This window comes from Podarcis liolepis, assembly GCF_965112155.1.
Source record: "Podarcis liolepis genome assembly, chromosome: 5".
Taxonomy (NCBI): Eukaryota; Metazoa; Chordata; class Lepidosauria; order Squamata; family Lacertidae; genus Podarcis; species Podarcis liolepis.
In genome coordinates, this window is record NC_139556.1 from 75,635,902 (window position 1) to 75,658,710 (window position 22,809).

At 38.4% G+C, this 22,809-nt stretch overlaps 1 protein-coding gene across 4 annotated transcripts in view; it reads right to left on the minus strand.

The window, feature by feature from the left end:
* Positions 1 to 4,092: 4,092 nt before the first annotated feature.
* Positions 4,093 to 22,809, minus strand: part of TFDP2 (transcription factor Dp-2) — a 36,224-nt gene continuing 17,507 nt past the window's right edge. For all 4 annotated transcript variants that reach the window (XM_083503723.1, XM_083503722.1, XM_083503720.1 and 1 more), the window contains 8 exons: positions 19,046 to 19,093; positions 17,683 to 17,845; positions 16,136 to 16,279; positions 15,473 to 15,541; positions 14,761 to 14,912; positions 13,658 to 13,824; positions 10,560 to 10,665; positions 4,093 to 9,316 (listed from right to left, as the gene is read on the minus strand). In XM_083503723.1, the coding sequence (XP_083359849.1) occupies positions 9,139 to 9,316; positions 10,560 to 10,665; positions 13,658 to 13,824; positions 14,761 to 14,912; positions 15,473 to 15,541; positions 16,136 to 16,279; positions 17,683 to 17,845; positions 19,046 to 19,093 (1,027 nt within the window). In that variant the 3' untranslated portion in view covers positions 4,093 to 9,138. The remainder of the gene's footprint in view (positions 9,317 to 10,559; positions 10,666 to 13,657; positions 13,825 to 14,760; positions 14,913 to 15,472; positions 15,542 to 16,135; positions 16,280 to 17,682; positions 17,846 to 19,045; positions 19,094 to 22,809) is intronic.

Here is a 22,809-nt window from a genome sequence, read left to right on the forward strand (position 1 = left end):
ACTACTGAATTGCTCTTCTCTGTGCTGTTTGGGCGCTGCAGCCTCCATGCTTGTTCTTTGAGATCCCTACTCTATAACCTGATCTGGTATCATCAGCAATGTTAACAATGGAGGCCTGTCTTGAATGATCCAATTCTCTTACAGAGCCACGAACAGTTACCATTATTTGCTTACCACTGTTTCCATGTATCCAAGCTTCTCTTAAGAATTCTCCCTACTTTCTTTCCCCCCTTTATTTTGTATAACTGAAAAAAAGCTTTTAAATCGTTGTTTAAAACATTCCTCCTGCCTGTTTCTCATGTGCTACCACTGGCTGGTGGCTGACATCTTTACACCTTTTTCTGCTGTAGTCTCTCTTTCTCCCTCTGCTGACAGAACTAGACCAGAGTCTAAAGGCAGGGCCCTAGACTATTGCTGGACTTAACTCCCATCATTCCTTGACCATTGGCCGTGCTTTTTCAAGAGAAGGGGAATGGAGATTATACTCATCTGGCCAGCTGAAAGTTCCCTACCCTAGGGTAATCCTAACATTTCCTCTCATCAGCTGGATCCTCCTTCAAAATAAAAAGTAGGAATTCAGAGCTTCAAAAGCCCACGAAAAAGCACAATGAACTTGTTTGATTTTTTTAAAAAAGGTAAAAGGAGTGAAAGTTGTATGCATCCATAAAAGCAACAGATTTTTCTTGTAGTGAAAATTTAACTTGCAATTTTGGCAGTGACCACAATAATAAATCCCTCTCTCAAAACAGTCATTTTAACTTCTTAATTAGGGTATACTTGAGTAATTGTAGAGTATGAGAAGCCAAAGCTATACCTGCAGGTTGGGACACTGCTCCCTGGCATCGAGGTTTAAAACAAGTCTTAAACTGGTACAGATTTCAGAATGTTCCAGGAAGAACACACCTTTTCTGTAACTGATTCTTGATCCATGTAATTATCTTGCCCATGCCAGAGGCTGTGATAACTGTTCTAACTTGCCTCTGCCTGTGGCACTAAGTAGTGTAGTTTTAAAATCAGTGAGGAGATATTTCAAAAGCACAAATGGTTAATTAAATAAAGCTAAATCTTCTGAGTCATTTCCTGTACCTTCTCATTCCTGGTTTATAGCTGTCCTTGCCCCCTCACTTTCACCTAAATGGAACAATGGGACAGCCATTTTATAATACTCACATTTCAGGTTGGGAGTAGAATTAGCAATATGCACAAATAAGAAGGGCTCTTAAACCAGAACTTGGTAATAGTATGTCATGGCAATGTATTCTTTGCCATTCTCCAGGCCAGGGCTGCGGAAACCTTGGCTCACCAGATGCTGTTGAACTTCAACTGGCTTCATCTGTGATCTTTGGCCTTGCTGTCCGAGACTGATGAGGACTGGAGTGCCACAGGTTTCCCAGCCCTGCTGTAGGACCAGAAAGGTCCACTGTGGGTTCACAGGGGCTACAATTCAGGGAGCAGAAATGCACTTAGAAGTTGACTGTTGCTATATAGAGCCTGGTCATCCATAAAGTTGCCATGAACTAGTAGAAAGGATTTGATAGTAATGGGGCATATCTAGATCATTACATACAAAATTCAGAAATATGTGGAATGGCAAAGAGCAGACTTTTTCCTGACTTGGAAACACTTTGTTTTTGAACTGCATGGTTGTGCAATTCAAACAGGGATCTTCCCAGTCCCATTCCGACATCTTGTGCACTTTATCACATGGACTCTACTTTTGAGTGAACTTGAATGAGATTGAACTGTTCACTTTCTTTGGATGACAGAGTGTGTTATGCCTGTTCAGATATTACTACAGAAACAGCAGCAGGTTTTTTATAGGTCCAACACAAGAGAACAAAAGAATAAAGAAGCATTTCAGAAAGTCTCATATTGAGAGCGAAAGAAGAGTAGTCCATGAAACCAACAAACCTGGGTAGAAAGAGGTGAGGCAAATTAATATTACATACAAATCTCAGTGGTAATAGGCAAAAAGATTTCTTTGACACACAAAATCATGTCACCAAAAAATAACACAGGGTTCAATACCCTGTACAGAACATGCCCTGAGGAATAACCTACACATATCACACAATGTAGGTAGTTGAACAAACACCCCTGCATTTTTAAATTAACATGTCCTCCCCCTACACTGGATTCCTACAATGCTTACAAAGAGAACATTGTTTGAATCCGACCCTTTATCCTACATGTAGGGTTGAAGCAGAGTTTAATGAACAATAAGCATACACAATTATTTCTTTGCTGCTTTTGACTTTGTACTTTTCCGCTGATTTACTGTGAATGACAAAACCAATCCCCAGTCAAATTGCAAAATTAAGCTCCTTCTAGCCAGAAGTGCGGCTAAAGATGAACATGCTGCAGTGTATTTATCTCTACTACTTTGAAGGCCACCAAGAGCACACAGTGTATCTGGACAAATACTATACATAAACAGGGTTTCCTATTAGTCTTCCAAGGGCCAGAGTTTCAAGCTTCATTCCATCAACAGAAACCCTCCATCCCGCCCTCTGGTACATCCTACCTGCCATTCAGCCAAGGTCAACAACTATTCCTTCAGGCGTTCAGCTACATAAAGTCAACTTGTGGCCACACTAGCAGGCCAGACTCTTCCCACTGTGGACAATCCTGGTCAAAGAACCCTATAGAACAAACAATTTAATTTCTCATAATTGCAATAGAATTAAAAATGTCAGTGTAACATGAAAATATTATGTTCTTTATGGCGAGAGTGTATATTTATTTGCAGCTGGGATCAGGACTAGGACATGGTGGGTAAGGGTTAACCTGGGGAAAAAACAAACCCGCCAGAGCTACTGATTGTCCTCCAATTGGGTCAATGAGAACAAATAGCACCCTATCCAGAACCACTATTGAAATCCAGCTGTCAGAATTAGTGACTGAAGGCCAATTTTAAGAACTGGGTGCCTTTGCAGAAAATACTTGCCCCAATTCACTCCATAGTAACAGTTACCACTAATAAGCAGCTTTAAGGGGTATGTGTTTTTCAAAAAGTGTTATTGAGCCATAGCTCACCATCAACACGACACTGGGATCAGAGACTGGTACAATCCTGAAGTAGTCTCATATCTGAGCCACACAAGGAACAGATACTCTACCCTAGGAATAACCAACATGCTGGACGCCAGTTCCTACCGCCTCTGATCACTGGGCAAGCTGCTTAAGGCTGATGTGAGCAGAAGTTCAACAACATCTTGAAAGTACCATCTTGGCTAACCCTGCTCTAGCCTTTCTCCAAGAACTACTCTGTTTTCTTGACTGTGACACAGAAGATAGGCACTTGCCTCCAAAACACAAAAGTTGGCTGGGTTTTATTGCTTTGCATATCACTTTCCTGATGAGGCAATTTGCTACAATAGCACATGGAAACACTGCTGAAAAGTTTCTCCTTAGGCAAAATGAGAAGGTAAGCTTGCGTTATCAGATTTCTTAGCACTCCCAACAAAGGAGTCAACTTTAGAGAACTACACCTTCCTAATCAAGTAGTGAGAAAGGAAAAAAGAAGAGATGAATATAGAGGCAAAGGTTAAAAAATGCTGCCAGTTAAATACATTTTAGCATATGATGCAAACTGTTCCATGCAGTGTGTTGTACTTAACCTTGGAGTTCTAAATGTTCCTGAACTTAGACACACAAGCGATTTCTGCACAGTACACTTGAGGCAGCACTGTATGGCTCTTAAATGAATTAGTTTTATACTATTTACTAAAAGTACCTATTGGTGTAGTCACATGCAATCTCTGTAAGACTTGCTTTCCAAGTAAACATCATTAGGAACCTAGAAAATGCTTTTCCCAGTATTTGAATTGCCAGCAATACACACAATATTGTTAAGAACTAAGAAGATCAGCTGGATGTTGTGCTAGACTCCAGTCCAGAAGAACCTACTAAGTGTTGAAATTAGTTATGCTTTCTATTTATTTTGAAAACATCAGTTCAACTTGACCCTGTTTCCCCTGCAGTTTACTCTGTAAGATGTATTTTCTGAAATGGAGAACACATGCTATGAACACTAACCTTTGACAGCTTTCCTCTGCTGCAGTGTTTGCTTAAAAACAAGAGCAACCCCAGTTGTCTTTAAATTATTTTATTCTGTTCTACAGTTTAGCTTTACTTCTCAGGTCACAAACAGCAGGATATTATTTTTCTTCAAAGTATGCATGCTTTTCATTTCAATCAGATGCAAATACTTGCACTCTTCTGCACAATCCTTACTTGTAGCACTTTAATAAAATACAAGATCACTTGAAATATGCAGAAATAGATTCTTATATAAAATTTCCATAAAAAAATAATGGTGTTTTTTTTATAAAGTATGTGATATACTACAAGGTAACATTTTTCTATTAGATCAGACATATTACATTGCTAGTAGCAACAGTCTTAAAGTGTAAGTGTTTCTTTGCGTCTGCCTTCTTTCTCCTAAGACATACACAAGACTACCACATTTTTCACACTTTAGTCACACAAACTATATATTATGCGGTAGTAAAAAAACAAACACAAGCAGAAAAACCCAGCCTCTCTACAAAATAGCATAAAACAGATTTTAAAATATCTGGTAGCTAAGTCATGGAACATTACATCTTCTGCAAGTTCATTTACAAACTACAGACTAAAGTTGCTGCAATGTGCTGGGGTTGGTTTAAATATTTGGATCACTACACAAAGGCTACTTGAGACACAGCTGTTCTGTGTGTACAACATTGCCACATGAATCATTACCATCATCTGACAAGTTTCTCTGCTGCTGGCATATAGATGTGGTGAGAAATAAATAGGCCTTTAGATCATTTGGAGAAAACAGACTATCAAGGTTTTGGTAAAGACAAGAATGCTTTCAGACCATCATAAATTCTTTTAGGAGGACATAGTCAGAAGTTCTCTGGTGGAATAAAATGGTTGTACTTTTCAGATCCTAATCTTTAACCAGTTTTGCTCAGGTGTGCACACCAGACATTTATTGATGTGTACAACACTATGCAGTTCATAAAAAATGGTAGGAAGAAACTTAACATTGTGCCAGGCTTAATTCATATGGGTAGCATCAAAGCCAACCATACTCAGAATAGACTCCCTGAAATACCACTACTCCAAATATGATTTGGCTATTTTATTTTCACCTGTGTTAGTGACAGTGGGTTTGCATGATGCAAATTCCTGTTTTAATTAAGACATTTTTGTCAAAGAAACATATATTTCCCACTAACACAAAACATATAAACATTGCATATAAAAATTGCATTGTGGTTCCAGTTTAAAAGCATTAAGGATCTTTCATATTTACTTATACTTTCTGTACGTACCCACATAGCAAAATCTGACAACTACAACAAAGGCAGGGAATAACTTGCGAACATCCATATTGCTTTAATTGATTTTCCTGTATTTGTTGTTTTCAAAGAAGTCTGAACTTTCCCCAACCATTCAACCATTTCCCTCCAAAACTGGTTCTGAAGGATAACAATCAAAGTGCTCCATAATATTCATGCCATATGGTCAGCCTCTTTGGTTACTGTGAATTTTTTCTCTTCCCCCTTCTCCCAATTCAGATTGCCAGTTTAATCTGATGAAATCTCAAGGGTTCACTCTAGTCCTATGAATGCAGCACTTGGCATGAAGGAATCATAAAAGGCATTGCAGAACCCCATCTTTTCCCATCTGCTGTTAATGTGGAATAAGAAGCTTGTCCACTCCTTGCATATCACTGTCCCATCCATCTGCCCCCATCTTCTTGGTCAAGAAACATTAATCTCTCATTCCCTGTAACACCCTACCTAGCATGGTGGTCATGCACACACACTAAGTGAGGAAGAGCAGGAGAACAGTGTTCTGTTATGCTATGTGAGGAACACGCTTCATGAAAGTGCTGTTATTTGCAGAACTGGGTTGAGCTCTAATGACACAAAAGCTTCCCATGGACTCTGATGAACAAATGTAGGCAGAGTTATGTGTAGCTCCAATTTCATAAAAGTGTGTGCGCATCTGTGGGGCAAATCTCAGAATATGGTTCTGGGGTACAAAATTCAGCTTTGCAAAAATCTCATCAAAACACACACAAAACAGCAAGTTTGCAGCCCTTTTACTTATGCTGACATGCTTGAAAGTTGTGGATAAATGCCTGCTTGAATCTTGGGAACCAAGAGTTCCAGTGGCTGAGGCAGGGCCATAGTGCTCTTCCTAACTTTGTGCCTCTCTCTAACAAAACCAGAATAAATTAGAGGCAGAACAGTAAATCATTTCAAATACGAACAAGAGAAATAATGAAATGAAACTCGCTCTGGCACAGAATTTGAACTGTCTCTGTACATATGTAAGGGAAACGTCCTCTTGAACCACATAATCTGCCATCCTATTTTCAGGTAACCATTCACTTCAAGATGTATTGCCCTAAAATGGAGATGGGGAAGTTGTGATCCTCCACTATAGCAGGTGTTGGAATACAACTCTTATCAGTCCTAGCCAGCATAGCTAACTGTCAGGGGTAATTCAACAACAGCTGGAGGGCCAATTTTTTCCCGCCCTTTCCCTTAAATATGTTTAATGTCTAAGACCTAAAACTGCTTATAAGTAATTGTGCTGGTTATAGGCCATATTATGCACTTAAGACATGGCCAGAAGTCCATGCATCCATACAAATCTACTTTGGAATAGATTCATAAATATATGCATGCAATGTGGCGATACCAGGTTTGTGTGTGTGTGTGTGTGTGTGTTGTTTAGTGGAGTGGAAGGAAGGAGATTTGCTGCAAGGCTGAAATGATCAAGGTAGAATAGCAGCTTTATAAACATGGGTCTGCAATTTTTTGTAATGCAGGGAACTGGGGGTGTGATTTAAAAGGCCAAAGGAGCATGCAGGTAAGCTTCTCACAAGACCTTCTTCCTGTCCTCAACTTGTTCCCTCAAGTGCCTTTCTCCCAACCAGTTTACTTCTGGTACTAAAAGCCAACTGGGATAAAAGACCTGGAAAGGTAAGCTACTAAGTAGAGTTTATCCCCCAATCCTTGTGTTTGCAGTGAATGGATGGACCCACATTAAAAAGACATGCATCTCCTACCATGAGAAAGTTAGAGTGAAGGTGAAAATGACTTTGTTTTTATTCTACCACATCTCCATGTTTTCGTTCAGAGATTGAGCACCTCCCTCCTCATTTGGTCAGCAATTCTGACACAGGATTGTGTCAGAATTTGAGTTCTATTCAGAACACTAGGCCTGGAACATAGTGAAATCCTACATTCAGTACATGTGAAAGACTGCCTAATGGTTTGCCAAATCACAAACAGTAAGCAATTTTAAAAATTGGAACACGCTTCTGCTACCTCCCAGATGGCAATGTAGCCCTAAAGACTAAAAATGGAGCTTTTCTTTTGGATGTTAATACTCATATGCAAAAAAAAATCAGTCTGGGGTGAAAAAACCTAGTATATACCTTCTCTAAAACATTCTTTATAATTTCCCCAAAATTAGATCATAGTACTTTCAGCTGAAGCTGCCTCATTTAACACACACACAAAATCAAAGTAAAAAGCCTCTTTAGATTACTGTATTCATATATTCACATCCATTGTTACACTTGAAGATACCAGTTTCTTATTTCCCTATCAGCACTGTATGATCTGCAGCAAAGATTATGGCTTCATAGATTATTTTAAAACCTGAGATCAAAATAGTTTCTTCAAAAAAATTCATTTTTTAGTTTTCTAAAGAGAGCTGTATTTTATTTAAATAATTTATATTTCATTGGTCTAGTAGACATTTAGAAAGCAAGTTTATTATGATTTCAGAACACACTTGTCAACTAAAATTGCTTGGATTTCATAGGACTGTAATTTAAGATTCTATGGGGGAAAGCTTTGCTATAACCTTCCTTTATCCATTAAAAAGTGTGAGGGAACGTCACATATCAGTTAAAATCTTAGCATTTTGTACTGTCATCTTTTAAAAATTTAAAAATTCCTTCAATACAGTTTCTTCATTTCTAAATTAAAACAGCAGCTGCACAGAGTGTGCTGTGAGCATTGTCTCACTGCTTAATGGACAGTAGAAGGGGAAAATGATAACCTGATGAAATACTAAATCTGGAATAGTTAAAACAGAGGATTTCAAGCTGAAAACCACATGTCTCATTGTGAATGTATACCACTTCTTCACACAGCTATTCAACCAGAATAAAACTTCAATAGCTTCCCTATCACATAGTCTTATGAGGCACGGTGGTTTTAAATATTTGTGTTCTTCTGTAGAAAAAAAAATGACAATTGGGCAGAGGAGTTAATTAGCATCTTATGTGATGTAAGGGAAAAGAAGCAGGCAACTGATGATATAAAAAGAAAAATTGTGCATTGTCCACTCTGACCTTTCTTAAAGGTGTTTTCCCCCCTAATAGTGAAGGGGAAAGTAATGCGAGCCAATTCAATTATTCGGTATATGGGCCCAGAAGGGGAGATGTGGAGGTGCACACTAACCATGTGCCTTTCAAAGCTTATTGGGAAAGGACACCCCACTCTTACCTGTCACAAACGTTAATGAGGGTCCTCAAGTTGCCTGGCAGATTACAGAGGAGTCCACCATGGATCCAGGCGGCCCCTATGCAACCAGGCTACCAGGACCACTTCCAACTTCTTTCTGGCAGTGAGGACTACAAACACAAATACATAAAACACAGGAGCTGACCCTCCACGCATACAGAAGAGGAACAACCCATGCATGAGAAGTGGCCTAGGTAAATGAATGTCCCGACAGGAAGTGCAGGCGGTCTGTCACTGTAGTGCTGTTCAAGTATGGCATTAACATGTTGCAGGGAGAAGAAATCCATTCTGCCTCTGTGGATGAGATTTGGGTACCAATGAAAGAGAACACTGTCACACCAGAGGTCATTTGCTTGTTTGAAGGGCTCCACATTCTCTTCGATGTGCATAGTTATGAGCACTGAGTCATCCTCTCTTCTTGTTCTGTAGTAGTACAATGTACTGTGCCTTGTTATAAGCAGCTTCCTGTCTCTGACACCTTTCCAAAATTTCAACAAAATTGCACAGGGTAAAGAGGCAAAACGTGGAAGAAAACTATGTAAAGAGAGTTAAGCGCACAAGAGGGGTATTTCAAATGACTAGTGTGCCTTTATTCTGGTGAAGAAGAGTCATCTTCATCCTCATCCTCGTCATTGAAGGAACAGGGGGTTTCACCACGTGACTCTGAGTAGTGTGATGTTGCACTGCTGGACTGTTGGCTGCTGGGAGCCAGCAGCTGGCCTGTTGCTAAGGCCACTTCAGAATCTAGACACAACCCTGGATTTCCACTATTAAAGAAGCAAAAAAATCTGCTTGAGAGAAATGCCTCCTATTTAACAACTTGATACTTAAAACTGCATTCCACTAAGCTGTACTGTTGTAGGTTTGGTTAACACATGCAGGTATGCATCTCAACATTAGAATCAATCTCAGTGTTGCATGTGTGATTAAGACATTATGGATTTTTTTAGTTTCTACAGACAGAACTTTCAAACAGAATACTAGTATGCTAAACTTAATCTAATGTTATGCCATTGTTATTCTTGTTGCCAGCAGGCCTTGCTGCAATCTGAAGTCTTCAGCATATAGAGGGCCTCATATGAACACATGCTACCTCCTCCCAAATTCTGGCATAATACTCTCCTCACCAGATGCATACTTAGTGTTGCATTGGCCAAGATCCCTCCCACTCCTTCAGGTCTGTTTACCATGCAGCCAGATAAAGAGTTCTAGAGAATTAAAAAGCTTGTGCACTGTTTTGTGGTATTTTGATTGGTCTAATAAAAGCTATCAAATCATGAGTAAATCAACCTAGGAGAAAGTGATGTCCATGCGTATGTGAGCAAATCCTTCATAAAATAGGATCTGTGGCTTTAAATAAGTAATTTCACTTTTTCCAGTCTAGAACCCTACTTAATCTTAAACCCATGAACACATTAATCTTAAACCCCAATCACAGTTCAGCGATTACTTCAGAAATGTATATAGCAAAAAGTGATCAACAGAGATGTAACAAAAATCAGGGTGTCTCGACTTGAAGAGGATCAACCCAGTATCTGCTTGGGAGAATTTAACAAGAAATAAAGGCTTAGGGCTTGCTTTTCCCAGAAGGCAATTGTAGTTTCTTAATAACATAAAAACAAGCCATCCATTCAACATTTACTTAGGTAAAAGGTAAAGGGACCCCTGACAGTTATGTGCAGTCGCGGACGACTCTGGGGTTGTGGCGCTCATCTCGCTTTACTGGCCGAGGGAGCCGGTGTACAGCTTCCGGGTCATGTGGCCAGCATGACTAAGCCACTTCTGGCGAACCAGAGCAGTGCACGGAAACGCCTTTTACCTTCCTGCCGGAGTGGTACCTATTTATCTACTTGCACTTTGACGTGCTTTCGAACTGCTAGGTTGGCAGGAGCAGGGACCGAGCAATGGGAGCTCACCCCGTCACAGGGATTTGAACCGCCGACTTTCTGATCGGCAAGCACTAGGCTCTGTGGTTCAGACCACAGCGCCACATGCGTCCCACTTACTTACCTTGACTTAAAAAGAGCAGTATTCCCAGCTGTGGCCAAAGCAGAACCTGCTTGAGCTGAATTTAAAACTAGCCCCTGGTTCAAGCAGTAAATTCCTGTAGATATATCTAAAAGAAAGCATTTAGTCAATTACAACTCAACACATAACATGTATGTGAAGTAAACATGCAACAACAAATGGTCAATACTTTTTCCGTACAGGAACATACTTTTTTATTCCCTTGAGGATATTTCTGGAATCCTGAAAATTTCACCTTAGTCTATTCTGCAGTCTTGGAACTGATTCCACCAAGCCTTTTGAAGCTGAAGGGATAGATGCGGCTCAGTCTCTTCCCTAGCACCATCTAATCCTTTTCTCATGTTGTGTGAGAGTTTAGGGACTGGCAATGGGAGCAGAGACATACAGGTCTATTTTCTGTAGAGTACTTGGTATGTTACCAGTATGAAACACATATATGCTTACAAGGGCAATATGTATTAAAATGTCTCAGAAAAACAGTATTTGAGGGGATAAAGTAAGTAATTAGCTATACGTTATATAAAAAGCTAGTTGTTATTTTGTGGTCTATTTCTAGTAAGAATTGGCACCAGCTTCTCTCTGTTATGGCCAAGTAGGAATGCCTGAATCTTGCAAACAGGAGTTTGATGATCTAAGTTTATTGCACACCTTTTCCCCCCTGGCTTTCTGTTCTGTTTCCCATGTTATCATATTAGTGGTGTGTTCCACATGCTAGGCAATTTTTTGGGGGGAAGGGGATATATTTAAGCCTATCAAAAACATATGCAAGTTAGCTTTCTAGATTGATAGTGCTTGCATGGTAAAAACAAACTTCAACCTGGAAAGGCTGAATCACCCAGAGCATTTTAGAGAACAAAAATGTTGACTGGTCAACTTAAAAATACAACAAGCTGGGTGACTATTTGAGTTAATGCCTCCCCTAATTATCTAAGGAAAATCCCTTAAAATGCAAAATGACATCATAGATCTAGTGTAGCAAATTATCTGGAGAGTCTTTGAAGTGCCAGCACAATGGACTATTTGCATGGGTCTAGTGTACTTTGGCTGTTCCAACAAGAGGGCAAGTTAATCTTTCAGGTACACTGGTAAAATGGTACCAGTGGTAAATTAAAACTGGCATTATTTTTAGCTCAGGAAATTTTAAAGCAGAAGACAAGGCCCTCTATACACTCAGACAGATGGAACTAAGAGATTATCTTAGCTTGTTCACTCATTAACCCTTTCTAGACAGTACAGTGAAGGTAGGAGAAATACAACAGAGGCAAGTTCAACTATCCAACATTCAACATCTCAAGTTTATTCAGCATCCATGAGGAAATATAAGTGCTCAATTGAAGTATTTATACCCTTGAATATAGAGCTCCAGATAATGAAATCATTGCAATATTACTGCTCTACTTATGGGATTTTGGTATAAGCAAACGCTACAACATCCCATTTTTCCATGTTCAATTTGGTGCTTTAGTTTAAACAATACAATAGCTCATTGACTGTCAGAATAAAGTTGCCATTTGGGATACTGGAAATCCTGTTTAGGTGTGATCAAAGTTGGAAGCTTGCTTCTCTATGTTCAAAGATGCAAGACCTAGAGGCTCAGAACACCAAGAGCAGGATATCATTAGCGAATAACTTTTAAAGAGGAATGCATACAACACCATTTTTTGTTATTAATGAGCCATACGAATATGAACACAAATGCTTATTTTAAAGCATTTTACTACCTTGCAGTCCTTGAAAGAAAGAACAGATTATGTTTAACAAAACAAGTAGAGGCTGTTCAGAAAGCAGTAAGAATCTCACTGCGGTCCTCTCCCTGAAAATTTGTACAACACACATTTAAATCAGCTACTTTGTTTGTACAGGCCTCTGATTTCTGTAACTATGCAGATTAGACAGATCTAGCCACAACTTTACATTGCGTAATTATGTTATGATTAAGAGAACAGATAGGAATCCTTTGAAATAGCAGTTTGCGTAGGGAAGGATAAAAAAAAATCCCCATATTGCTCCTGGTTCATAAGGACAATCAGAAGGCCTAAGAAATATTGAAACTATCACTGAATACAAAGACAAAACACAAGATTTGCCATTTGCAGCTTTAAAATATGTTTTGTGTTACTCTAAAAAATTATGTATATGTTAGTTTTAAAAAGGTGGTTATATTCACTAAACAAGGGAAATTTCTCTGGGGACACAATGGGTTGGGATTCACCCCATCAGTGGAAGCCACTTGCACAATGGGGTTTTCTCCCACTCTCCTCCCAACAAGCTGCAAAATTCGTCTCAGGGGGGTTTCGAGGAAAAGCCCAGAACAGCATGCAGGGGGAGGAGAGCAGCTTCCAAGAGTAGCTCACATATACTCAGATTACTCCCTCTGTGCTCTACAGTCCTCCTTTCAAAGAAGGAAAGCCTGTCACTTTCAGGGTGATGAGCACCAGGCACCTTTTCGGCAGCAACCTATTTTGTGTTTAAAGGCGGCTTGGTGACCACAATAATATTCCTTATTTGGTGTGCCTGCTGCCTCCTAGCAAAGCAAATTGTAGTTCAACAATATCTTGAGGGCATCAGATTGGAAAAGGCTGGTTTAAAGTATAACATAATCTGCTCTACCTATGTCACAAATTGTTTAAAGTGGTTCTTTAGCTTAATTATTTTGTGACTGTGTGTAGCAAGCCACTTCAAATATCGTTCCACTAAGAGAGATTCTGTAGCCAGAATCAGCCCCTTGATCGTCAATACATTTGCTAGATACCATTACTGAAACTGTGCAGCATACTTTTTCACCGGACTTTAAAAATATGTAGACACTCCCTTAGTTTTAAATAGCAGGGTGACAGCAGGAATTATTAATGGCACTACTTTGAATAGTACACCATTCAAGCACTTTGGTTTATTTACAAGTTCTGGAATCTCTAGTTGCAGATGACTACTTTTAAACCTGTGATTTAGTTTGTACAATACTGCCAACTTTCATAAATCACTCAGTATTGCCATCTTCATGCAGTCTGACATCATTAGAAATTCTTCACGATGGTGAGGATTTGCATTTAATCAGCAACATGCAAAAACCACAGCCTTACCTGTGACATAGCTTTCTAAAGCTTTAGGCACTAGTGATTTAGCAGCTCTTAGGTCTGCTGATGAGCATTTGCCTGTTTCTAGGCCAAGTGACATTCCCATTCGCTTTAATACTTCAGTGTCATCATGAATCTCAAAAGTGCTATCAAAATTAAAAAGGTATTCAAATCTGTAAGAGGGGAAAAATGAGTGAGATTTCCTAGTGCAGCTTAGATGCATTTTCTAAATTATATGTTAATAAGTGCCCAAATACAATTACACTTGCAGGATTACTTCATGAGTCAAAGCTATATTTAAAACATAACTAGGTACAGAAAGTGCTTCTGATTGCATCTGGTCAACTGCCATCTCAGCAGGGTACAAATTATTATATTTCCCCAATTAAAAACACTTTTTCCATGCGAGGCAATAGGAGTCCATAAACTTTTCCCCCTCATTAAACAGATTCAAAGTTGAGGGGAAATCTTGCTTAAGCCAAAATCTTTTCTTGTACTAAACCAAATGGATTTTAAAGGTCATCTACAGACTCCTCACTCAAATTCAGTGCCCCCCTTCCTGCCCACCAAATGCATTTTAAGTGTATTTCATCCCTAATTAGGTTCTTTAGCCGTATAAAATTGGTAAAAATAACTTATAGGACAGCTTATAATTGCTACTGCTACTAGAGAAGCTGTTCCAGAAACAAGATATTTTGTTGTTAGCCAGCTTTATTATGAAAATTTTTATAACACAAATTTGAATATAAAACCAGGCGTCAACAATTCTGCTTACCACCGTAAGTGTGGTGGTGCCTTCTGGCCAGCATAACCAACAGCCAAAAACAAAGTGAAAGGGGGAAATGTACTATTTTTAAAAAATTAAAAATCTTTATTTCAAAAATAATCACAAATACCAATATACTGATAACAACATCTTAGCAGGTCAAATCCTATACAATATCAAAATGTTTCATCAGGCGGACCAAACATAAAAAACTCAACATGAATTGGGAGAGAAATGGGTAAAATCTGGTGACAAATTGATTTTTTTTTATTTAGAAAAAAAGTTTCTTAGGCTTACTACAAAGCACTCAACACTACAGCATATACTCTCATATCACACTCACTTGTCAGGAGAGATGCTGCAATCTATGACGGTACTTTTGCTTGTGTTTATTACTAGAAAAGGCAGTTGTATTGTAGAATTTAAAGCTGGAGCACCCTGAGTCTGTTGTTCGTTTTGTTGATTTCTTTGTACCAAATTTTTGAAAGCAATTTGCTGTAGAAGGAAATGAAAATTATCAAATTTTAAAACACGTAACAAAACCTGTCCTAGATTATTGTGTCAGAAAATGAGAATTGTTTTAGTATTAGATGAAGCATTGAGAAGCTTAAATTTTAGTATTACTGCAGATTTTGATAAACAAATGTAGGTTAAATCAGAAAATGTCACTGATTTTCTGTGATGCTAGACAGGGAATGACGTCTGTGTTCATACTGGTTTGTCACAGATTCCTTTGAACATTTATTTGCTGTATTAGGAGACAGGCTGCTTTTCAAAAGGCAAACTTATTTTAGTTTACAGCTGAAGGAAACATGGAAGTATGCACTCTGCTAGTTTAAGAATGCTTATTTATATATATATGTATATTTTAAAACCACACCACTTAACACTAGTAAACAACATGCAGTGCATTCAACAAAGTTTTACTCAGAGTAGACTGGCTGAATTTAATGAACATGACTAAGTTAGGTCCATTAATTTCAACAAGCCTACTGTGAGTTAGCTGAACACCCCCCCAATGGATTTAAGTGATATCATACATTTGAAAAATATACCTGAAGTATAAGTTCTTGCAGCTGAGCTCTCTTCTCTTTTATACGTTCTATACGCCGTTGTTTCTCTATCTTAAATACGAATATGAAAAGAAAGTTACAAAACAGTAGATAAATACACAGAAGTGTCTTTTCCTCTGGGCCAAGGTGAAACTGCTTCATGACTGTTTTAGGGAACCTGAATCGCAGCATATAGGACATATATTGCAAAATCGTCAGATGCGCTTCAGATGCCATCAGAACCTTTCGTGCTGCATCAATCAAGTAGGGAAGTCAGCAAAGTTTAAGTTAAAAATGAGACAATACTTTAACATGAGGCAGCTAACCAGAACACTGCAATTCTGATTGGGACTTAGGTATAAAAACTATTATATTTTGGAGTTACTGTTTATTGTTTAGTTTCCTTTTAAAGCTGCCCTAAAATTAATATTCCAGAGCAGTTTACAGTATATTTCTTAAGACTAAGATTTTATTTTACATCTATAAAAACAGTATGTAAAGATTAATAAACTTCTACATTTTTTGGTTGGTGTGGGGCCCACACAGATAGCACTCATACTCATAATTTATATAGAATCACTCTACTTAAAGTAGAATTCATGCGTCTCCATTTTATACACAGAAAATACAATGTTTGCCAATATAAATTTTACACCCCTCACTCACCTCAAGGTTTTGACATTCTTGAGCCGAGTTTGTAGGAAGGCCTATCCATTTGATTTCTTTTTTCTCCTTTGAAATAATGTTCATCGCCATCAATACATTGAGGGCATCATAAACTCTCCGCCTAATATTCTTCTGATCATAAACCTGTTTAAAATCCAATACTGTTAAATATATCATCAGCTCACTACAGGTATGAAAAACAGTATTAAATCATTTTAAAATGCATATAAAGGTTTCACTGCAGGCAGGACATTAATGTGAACACTATAACTAATATTTACGGGCAAAGCTTGTAGAAAACCAAGATATATACAATATCAAACCAGTGGTGGTTCTCCTTCCCAATCACATACATATCTCATATTCTTCCACAGGAATGTGGAAAAGGCATATATAAATTAATGTGAATGTTGTCTCTTTAAGTATTTACATGCTCAGAAGTAACTACATAATTGAAAAAAGTATACAAAATAGGAAAAATATCATGCAAAAAGTTGCCTTGATTATATCCAAAGCTGAACAGGGGCCAAGAGAGGTCCAATTTATTACCTAATTAGCCGTAAGAACAACATTTGCAAGTTTGATTACAGAATTATTAGAGTACGGAATCTTTGAAAATGCCACGTTATAAGCATGTCTTTTTTATTAAAAACATAAGGCAACATTTGAACAGACTGAAAGGGCAATAAAACATATGTTTTAATCTATAGATTGCTAGTCTAAACCATGAAAAATTGAGAAAGCGAACACGTCAACTGATTAAAGCAGTTTAAATACGTCCAAGCTCTGTGACTGCTGCATTCTTCCCCTTTCTATATCTGCTCATACTTTTCTAATTTGGGCTCAGCAGAAGCTTCCAAAAGGTGGCTACATCTCCCGCCACCTCACTGCCACCTGCATCATCACTCCCCATCACTTCCCCCGCTCACAGGTGTTGCAGAGCTGCAGCCACTCTGCTCCTTGAACCTGGCAGGGCAATCATGGGCGGCGAGAGGAGCGCTCCTCTACTCACCCTTGGACCATGAGATTTCACAATCACAATTTCCTAATGGTAAGATTTCACAACAGCAGCTAGTCTAAAGCTAAAATAGGATTGCTCCAAAATAAGGGAATGGTTCCCATCTACTTCGAAGAGTCACAAGAACTGCAAAAGTATACAAGTTTGTAAATTCATGGGGCAGGTGTAGGGGAGAGAGAGGAGGGATTAAAAAGCTGAAAATGGGCTAACAAGCACATGTGAGGTCCCAGGGCTTACAGAATGTTGACAGCAATTGAATCAGAGAGAGACAGACAGACAGCTCTAAAGGAAACTGAAGCCGGACAGACTGTACAAGTTTATTATGTCAATCTATGACTGAAAATAGCTGAGGCATAGGTTGGTAAGTGTTTCAGCAAAAGTGGGGCAGGGAAGAAAATTGAGGGTGGGGTGGAAAGAGCACTGGTCTCTTCAAGCCCTTAATAGTTTACACATAATATTTTAATTTGATTATAGAGGAACAAGTGGGTTGCAAAATATTAGATGTGTATGAATGTTACTTTCTACTTACTGAATCTGTAGCTAAGTGGCCATTAGAGTTTGTAAAATCCGATACCAGCTCATCTGCAACTTCATTATAAGATGTTGTTCCTTTATGCTGGACCTTTTCACATACTTTCATTGAAAAATGTCTCAAACCCTTTCCATTTTTATCTCCTTTTCTGCTTCTTTTACTGTGATGAAGAAAAATTCAAATCTTAAGTTTGACAACAAAGACCAATCACAGATTTTTCATGCTAAGCACTATCTGTTTGCTGGAAGGTGCAGTATCTGGAAAAAATGTTTATTTGGGAGAATATGATAAATAATTTATAATGCTAGAATCAGCCATGCAATTTTAATTTCATTCTCTTTCTTGCAAGATACTGCTTTGTGTTTACGTTATGAATGTGTTCTTTGCAAAGATTAGACAGTACATTAAACCATCTAGCTAGTTTACTAGAATTTTGGAAGTGCAGAAGAACCTACTCTGAAATGTAATCATTTTCAAACCAAAAAACCAGCAGCAAATCAAATAATTTGCTCCAATGCATTTCAAGCTCATGTTTTTCTTCTGGGGATATGATTCTATGTTTTTTGGAAATTCTACAATGGTATACTTGCTTACAACTCACATATAATAAAATCAAATGGTGTATTTGCCATTTTTTACTTGCGGCGGCAAAGAAAACCTTGTGGGGTCAGATCAAAAGTGCATATAGTTCAGAACTTTGCTCGTGTTAGTAAGTAGTTAGACTGTGAAGGCAACAGGCAGAGCATGAGGTCAGTAGCCTATCACTACTGTACAGCCCCCCAGCAGCCAGTATTCAGTGCAATACTGCCCCTGCACCTGAAGTTTCCATATAGTCACATAGGCTCAGGCAGAGGCTTAGTAGACTTGCTAGTAGAGATGGTGGGAACTGAACCTGGGACCTTTTGACATGAAAAGCATATGCTCTACTATGACTCTAACATATTTTTTTTACCGTCACTAACTTCACTTTCACTTCCTATATACAAGTAGTAAAATTCAATTGCTATAAAGTCTTACAAGTGTAGCCCTTAAGTGACTGATAAAGCACTGAAGTACGTTTACCGGAATTGTGCCTGCAGAAAAACACATGGCGATTTAACTAGATTTTTCTCACCAAAAGTCAATGATAGATCTTATCACCTCTACAAAACTGCATTTCCAAATACTTTGCAAGTTACATAAACAACCGGATAGTTATAAGTTCGAGCCAGACAATCTGTTAGAATAGGTGTGCAAGTACAACAAAGGACAATATTATTTGGTCTATTATAGTAAACTGAACTATTTGAGGGAGATGGAAATGAAATCTTGCTAACAAGTTCAAATGTCAGCATATTCAGGATGCAGCAGTGATACAAACCTTTCCGAAAAATCTGATTCCATAAAGTCTTGAGTTCGTTTTCTATCCCTGTAAACATTAAAAAACAGCACATATCAAAATATGGATTTTAGGCTGTACTAATGTTTCATAGCACGTTATACCTATTCTAAATATTTTAAGTACTTGCTTTATTCATTTTTAAAGCTAGTCAAATATATTGAGCATAATTTGTAATAGTTGTAATTGCCCTTAGGGGAATGCAACTTGACTAAACTTAAATAAATTGGAATTTATTTGTACATTGATTGTTTCAAATTATTCAGTGTACACCACTAGGTGATTCCTTGGTTAAGCAGTTAATTTTATTTAGATGAATTTATAGAAATAAAACCAATGGGTGACATTCAGTTGTAAGAGTTTTGCTGGGATGAGAAATGTTGTTTCTGTTCAACTTCATTCCCTGATCATCTTCCTGAGCTCTAGCTGAGGAACCTGAAACCTTGCTGGGGACTGGGGGCTGATCAGCAGGCCTTCCTGGACATACTAAATGAGCATCTTATTAGGAAAAATGGGCAATAACTTCTCCGTAGGGAAGAAGGCCAATGGAAGAGAAATTTTGATAGTCCCAAGAGTTCTTAAGAAAGGAACCCTGGTAGAAGAACTGGATGATAAAACAGCTGGAGAATTATTTCTGCTGCCTTTTGTGGTGCTGGTGCCTGGAGTAGCTCTAGAACAGCTCTTGCCCTTTTCTGACTTTTGCAGAACTCTTGTAGGGACCTGGACAGGAACAAACTGGCCACATCAGTTCTCAAACTGGTCATAACACACTCTGCCCTAGTTCTCTCTTAAAGCAGATTTTTAAGAGGATATGTGGTTTCATTCACATTGTTATATGCTTGTATAAAAGTTTGTGTTTCTTATTGTGTTTGTTGCATTCCGATTATATGTATTAGTTCCTCAATTTCTTAAAAAATGAGATGAAACAACCAGGTCCTCAGTCCATACAATGAACTGTGAAAGTGGTTGATCCTCAAACAAAACCGAGAACCAGGAAAAGCCTGAGTGGTGAAGATGACACCATTTTCCTCTGCTGGTTGCCTGCTCCAGACCTGGGCAGACTGCACCAGATTAGCAGCTGTTTCTCCTGCTGCTTTTCCTGTTTTCATCTTTGCAGGGCCTATATAGCTAAGGTGGGTCTTGGCAGTGCTTCTCCTCCCAACATGCTTTCCTTGTCCTGCCCCTAGAGCAAGGGAGTTATTCAAACAAGCAGACACATGCACTCTGCTTGCTTATCCTCCACAACCAGCCCAAAAGAAGAAGTTCATATGTAGAGCAGCAGCAGCAGGAGACTGGCTCCAACTATCAGAAACCATCCCACATCTTTGACTGGAAGGCGCTGTGGGTAAATGGGTGTTAGGTAGTTTGCCTGATCTGGATGGGGTTGCACTGCCTCTAGTTTGCTACCAAGCCAGGTTAAAGCACCTGTCATTAACGTATGGAGCTTTAAGCAACTTGGGAACTATTTACCTGAGAGAACCTTTCCTCTTATATATAGACCTATCTGATTACTAAGACGTTTAGAAGAGGCCCCGCTAGCTGTGCCATAAGCGAGAGAACTCAACTGTGTGGCACAAAGAAATGGGCCTTCTCATGATTACTATTTTACTGTTTGATGTTTTATCGTGTTTTTAATATTCTGTTCGGAGCCGCCCAGAGATGGATGGGGTAAAAATATATTATTATTATTTCACAGAAACATTTGGATACAATCACTATAAGGAGGAAGGAAAGGTCACACTGGGGGAAGTGGTGTTTGTCTGTGGAAGAGGACATACAATCTGATAAGCTAGAAATCACAAAAGAGGAAGGCTTCTCTACCAAATCATTGTGGGTGAAGATAGTATAGATGTAAATATTGTTGAAGCTATCCTATTCAATATATATATGTAAATGGACAATGGCTAAGAAAATCCAACATGGCCACATTTGATAATGAGGGGATTGGTAAAAAGAAAAAGAAAAATATATATTGTGATCCTCGGATGAAAGGTGGTATAGAAAATTTGTTGTTATCATGATTATTAAGTTGAAAAGGAAAGTCAAGAGGGTTGGATTTCTCCAAAATCCTTATGAGTTATTTAAAACCACAAAATTAGATACCACAGATCAAGAAAAGGTATGACCAAGGCTAATAGGGTGCCTGTGCCATTAATGAGCAACATAAAAGAAGCCATTAGAGACAAGAAAACTTCCTTTAGAAAATGGAAGTCTTGTTGAAATGTGGACATGAACAGGAACACAATTTTTGGCAAAATAAATACAAACAGACAATAAGGGATGCCGAAAGATAATTAAGGAGCACATTGCTAAAAACATGAAAACCACGAACCAAGAAATATTTAAATACATTAGTATCAAGAGACCAGCTAGGAAGGCAGTTGGACCTTTGGATGACAATAGAGTTAAAGGTGTACTGAAGTAGGATAAGGAGATTGTGGAGAGGATAAATGAAGTATATGCATCTATCTTCACTGTGGAAGATATAGGGCAGATCCCTGTGCTGAAATTAACTTTCACAGTGTGAGGAACTGCGGCAAATAGTGGAGATAAAAGACTAAGTTTGAGGTATTATTGACAAAAAATTTAAAAATGGATGGCTGCCACCCAAAAGTTCTTAAAGAACTCAAATGTGAAATCACTGATCCACTACCAAAAAGCCAGAGAAAAGCATTGTCAAAGACAAAATTACCAAGCATAGTGGAACCAGTGGGGCTTCTATAAGGGTAAGTCCTGTCTCTCTAACCTGTAATTTTTTTTAAGAGTGTCAACAGGCATATGATAGAGGTGATCCAGCTGACATGTATTTTGACTTTTAAAAAGCTTTTGATGCAAGATCACACCAGTCATGGAATAAGAGAAGTCCTCTGGTTAAGAAACAGGAAACAAAGTAGGAATAAATGGACAGTTCTCACAATGAAGAGATGTAGAACGTGGGGTCCCTCAAGGATCAATATTGGGACCTGTCCTTTTTAACTTGTTCATAAATCATTTAGTTAGGGGTACGCAGTGAGGCAGTCAAGTTTGCTCATGATATGAAATTGTTCCGGGTGGCAATAACAAAAAGGAGCTGTGAAGGATCTCTCGAAACTGAGTTGAATGAGCAATAAAATGCCAAATGCAATTCAATGTATGCAAGTGAAAAGTGATGCATGTAGGGGCAAAAAGAATATCAATTTCACATATATGCTCATAGGGTCTGAAGTGGCAGTGACTGACCAGGAGTGAGACGTTTGGGTTGTAGTGGATAGCTTTCTGAAGTTGTTTACTCTGCTTCTTAGCTAGCTGGGAGAAGTGAAGGTGAAAGATAATGAGTGCCCTAAAGGATAGAGGGGTGTGTGTGTGTGTGTGTGTGTGTGTGTGTGTGTGTATTCCATACCTGCAAGTTAAAGAGATCTTGGATAACTTAGGCAAACAAAAGCAGATGATGTTACAGCAACCATATCTCTAGTTACCAAAAATTAAGACTATCTCTAGCACCATATAGATCTTACAAGCTTCTAAAAAGAGTGAAAATAGATAAAGCAACTCAGCAAAATTCACAATAAACCAAGCCCAGCTGCTAAATTCAAAGTGTTCACCCCTTCCAATTTCTTTATATATATTATCAGCATGAAATCAAAATCTTTGCCATTCTAATGAACAATGAATATTTAAAATCTTTAAAACCGTTCAGAATAGCTGCATAGTAAGGCCCAAAATACCTCTTAACTTCTTGATGAAGAGCAAAGCTCTATGCAACAACA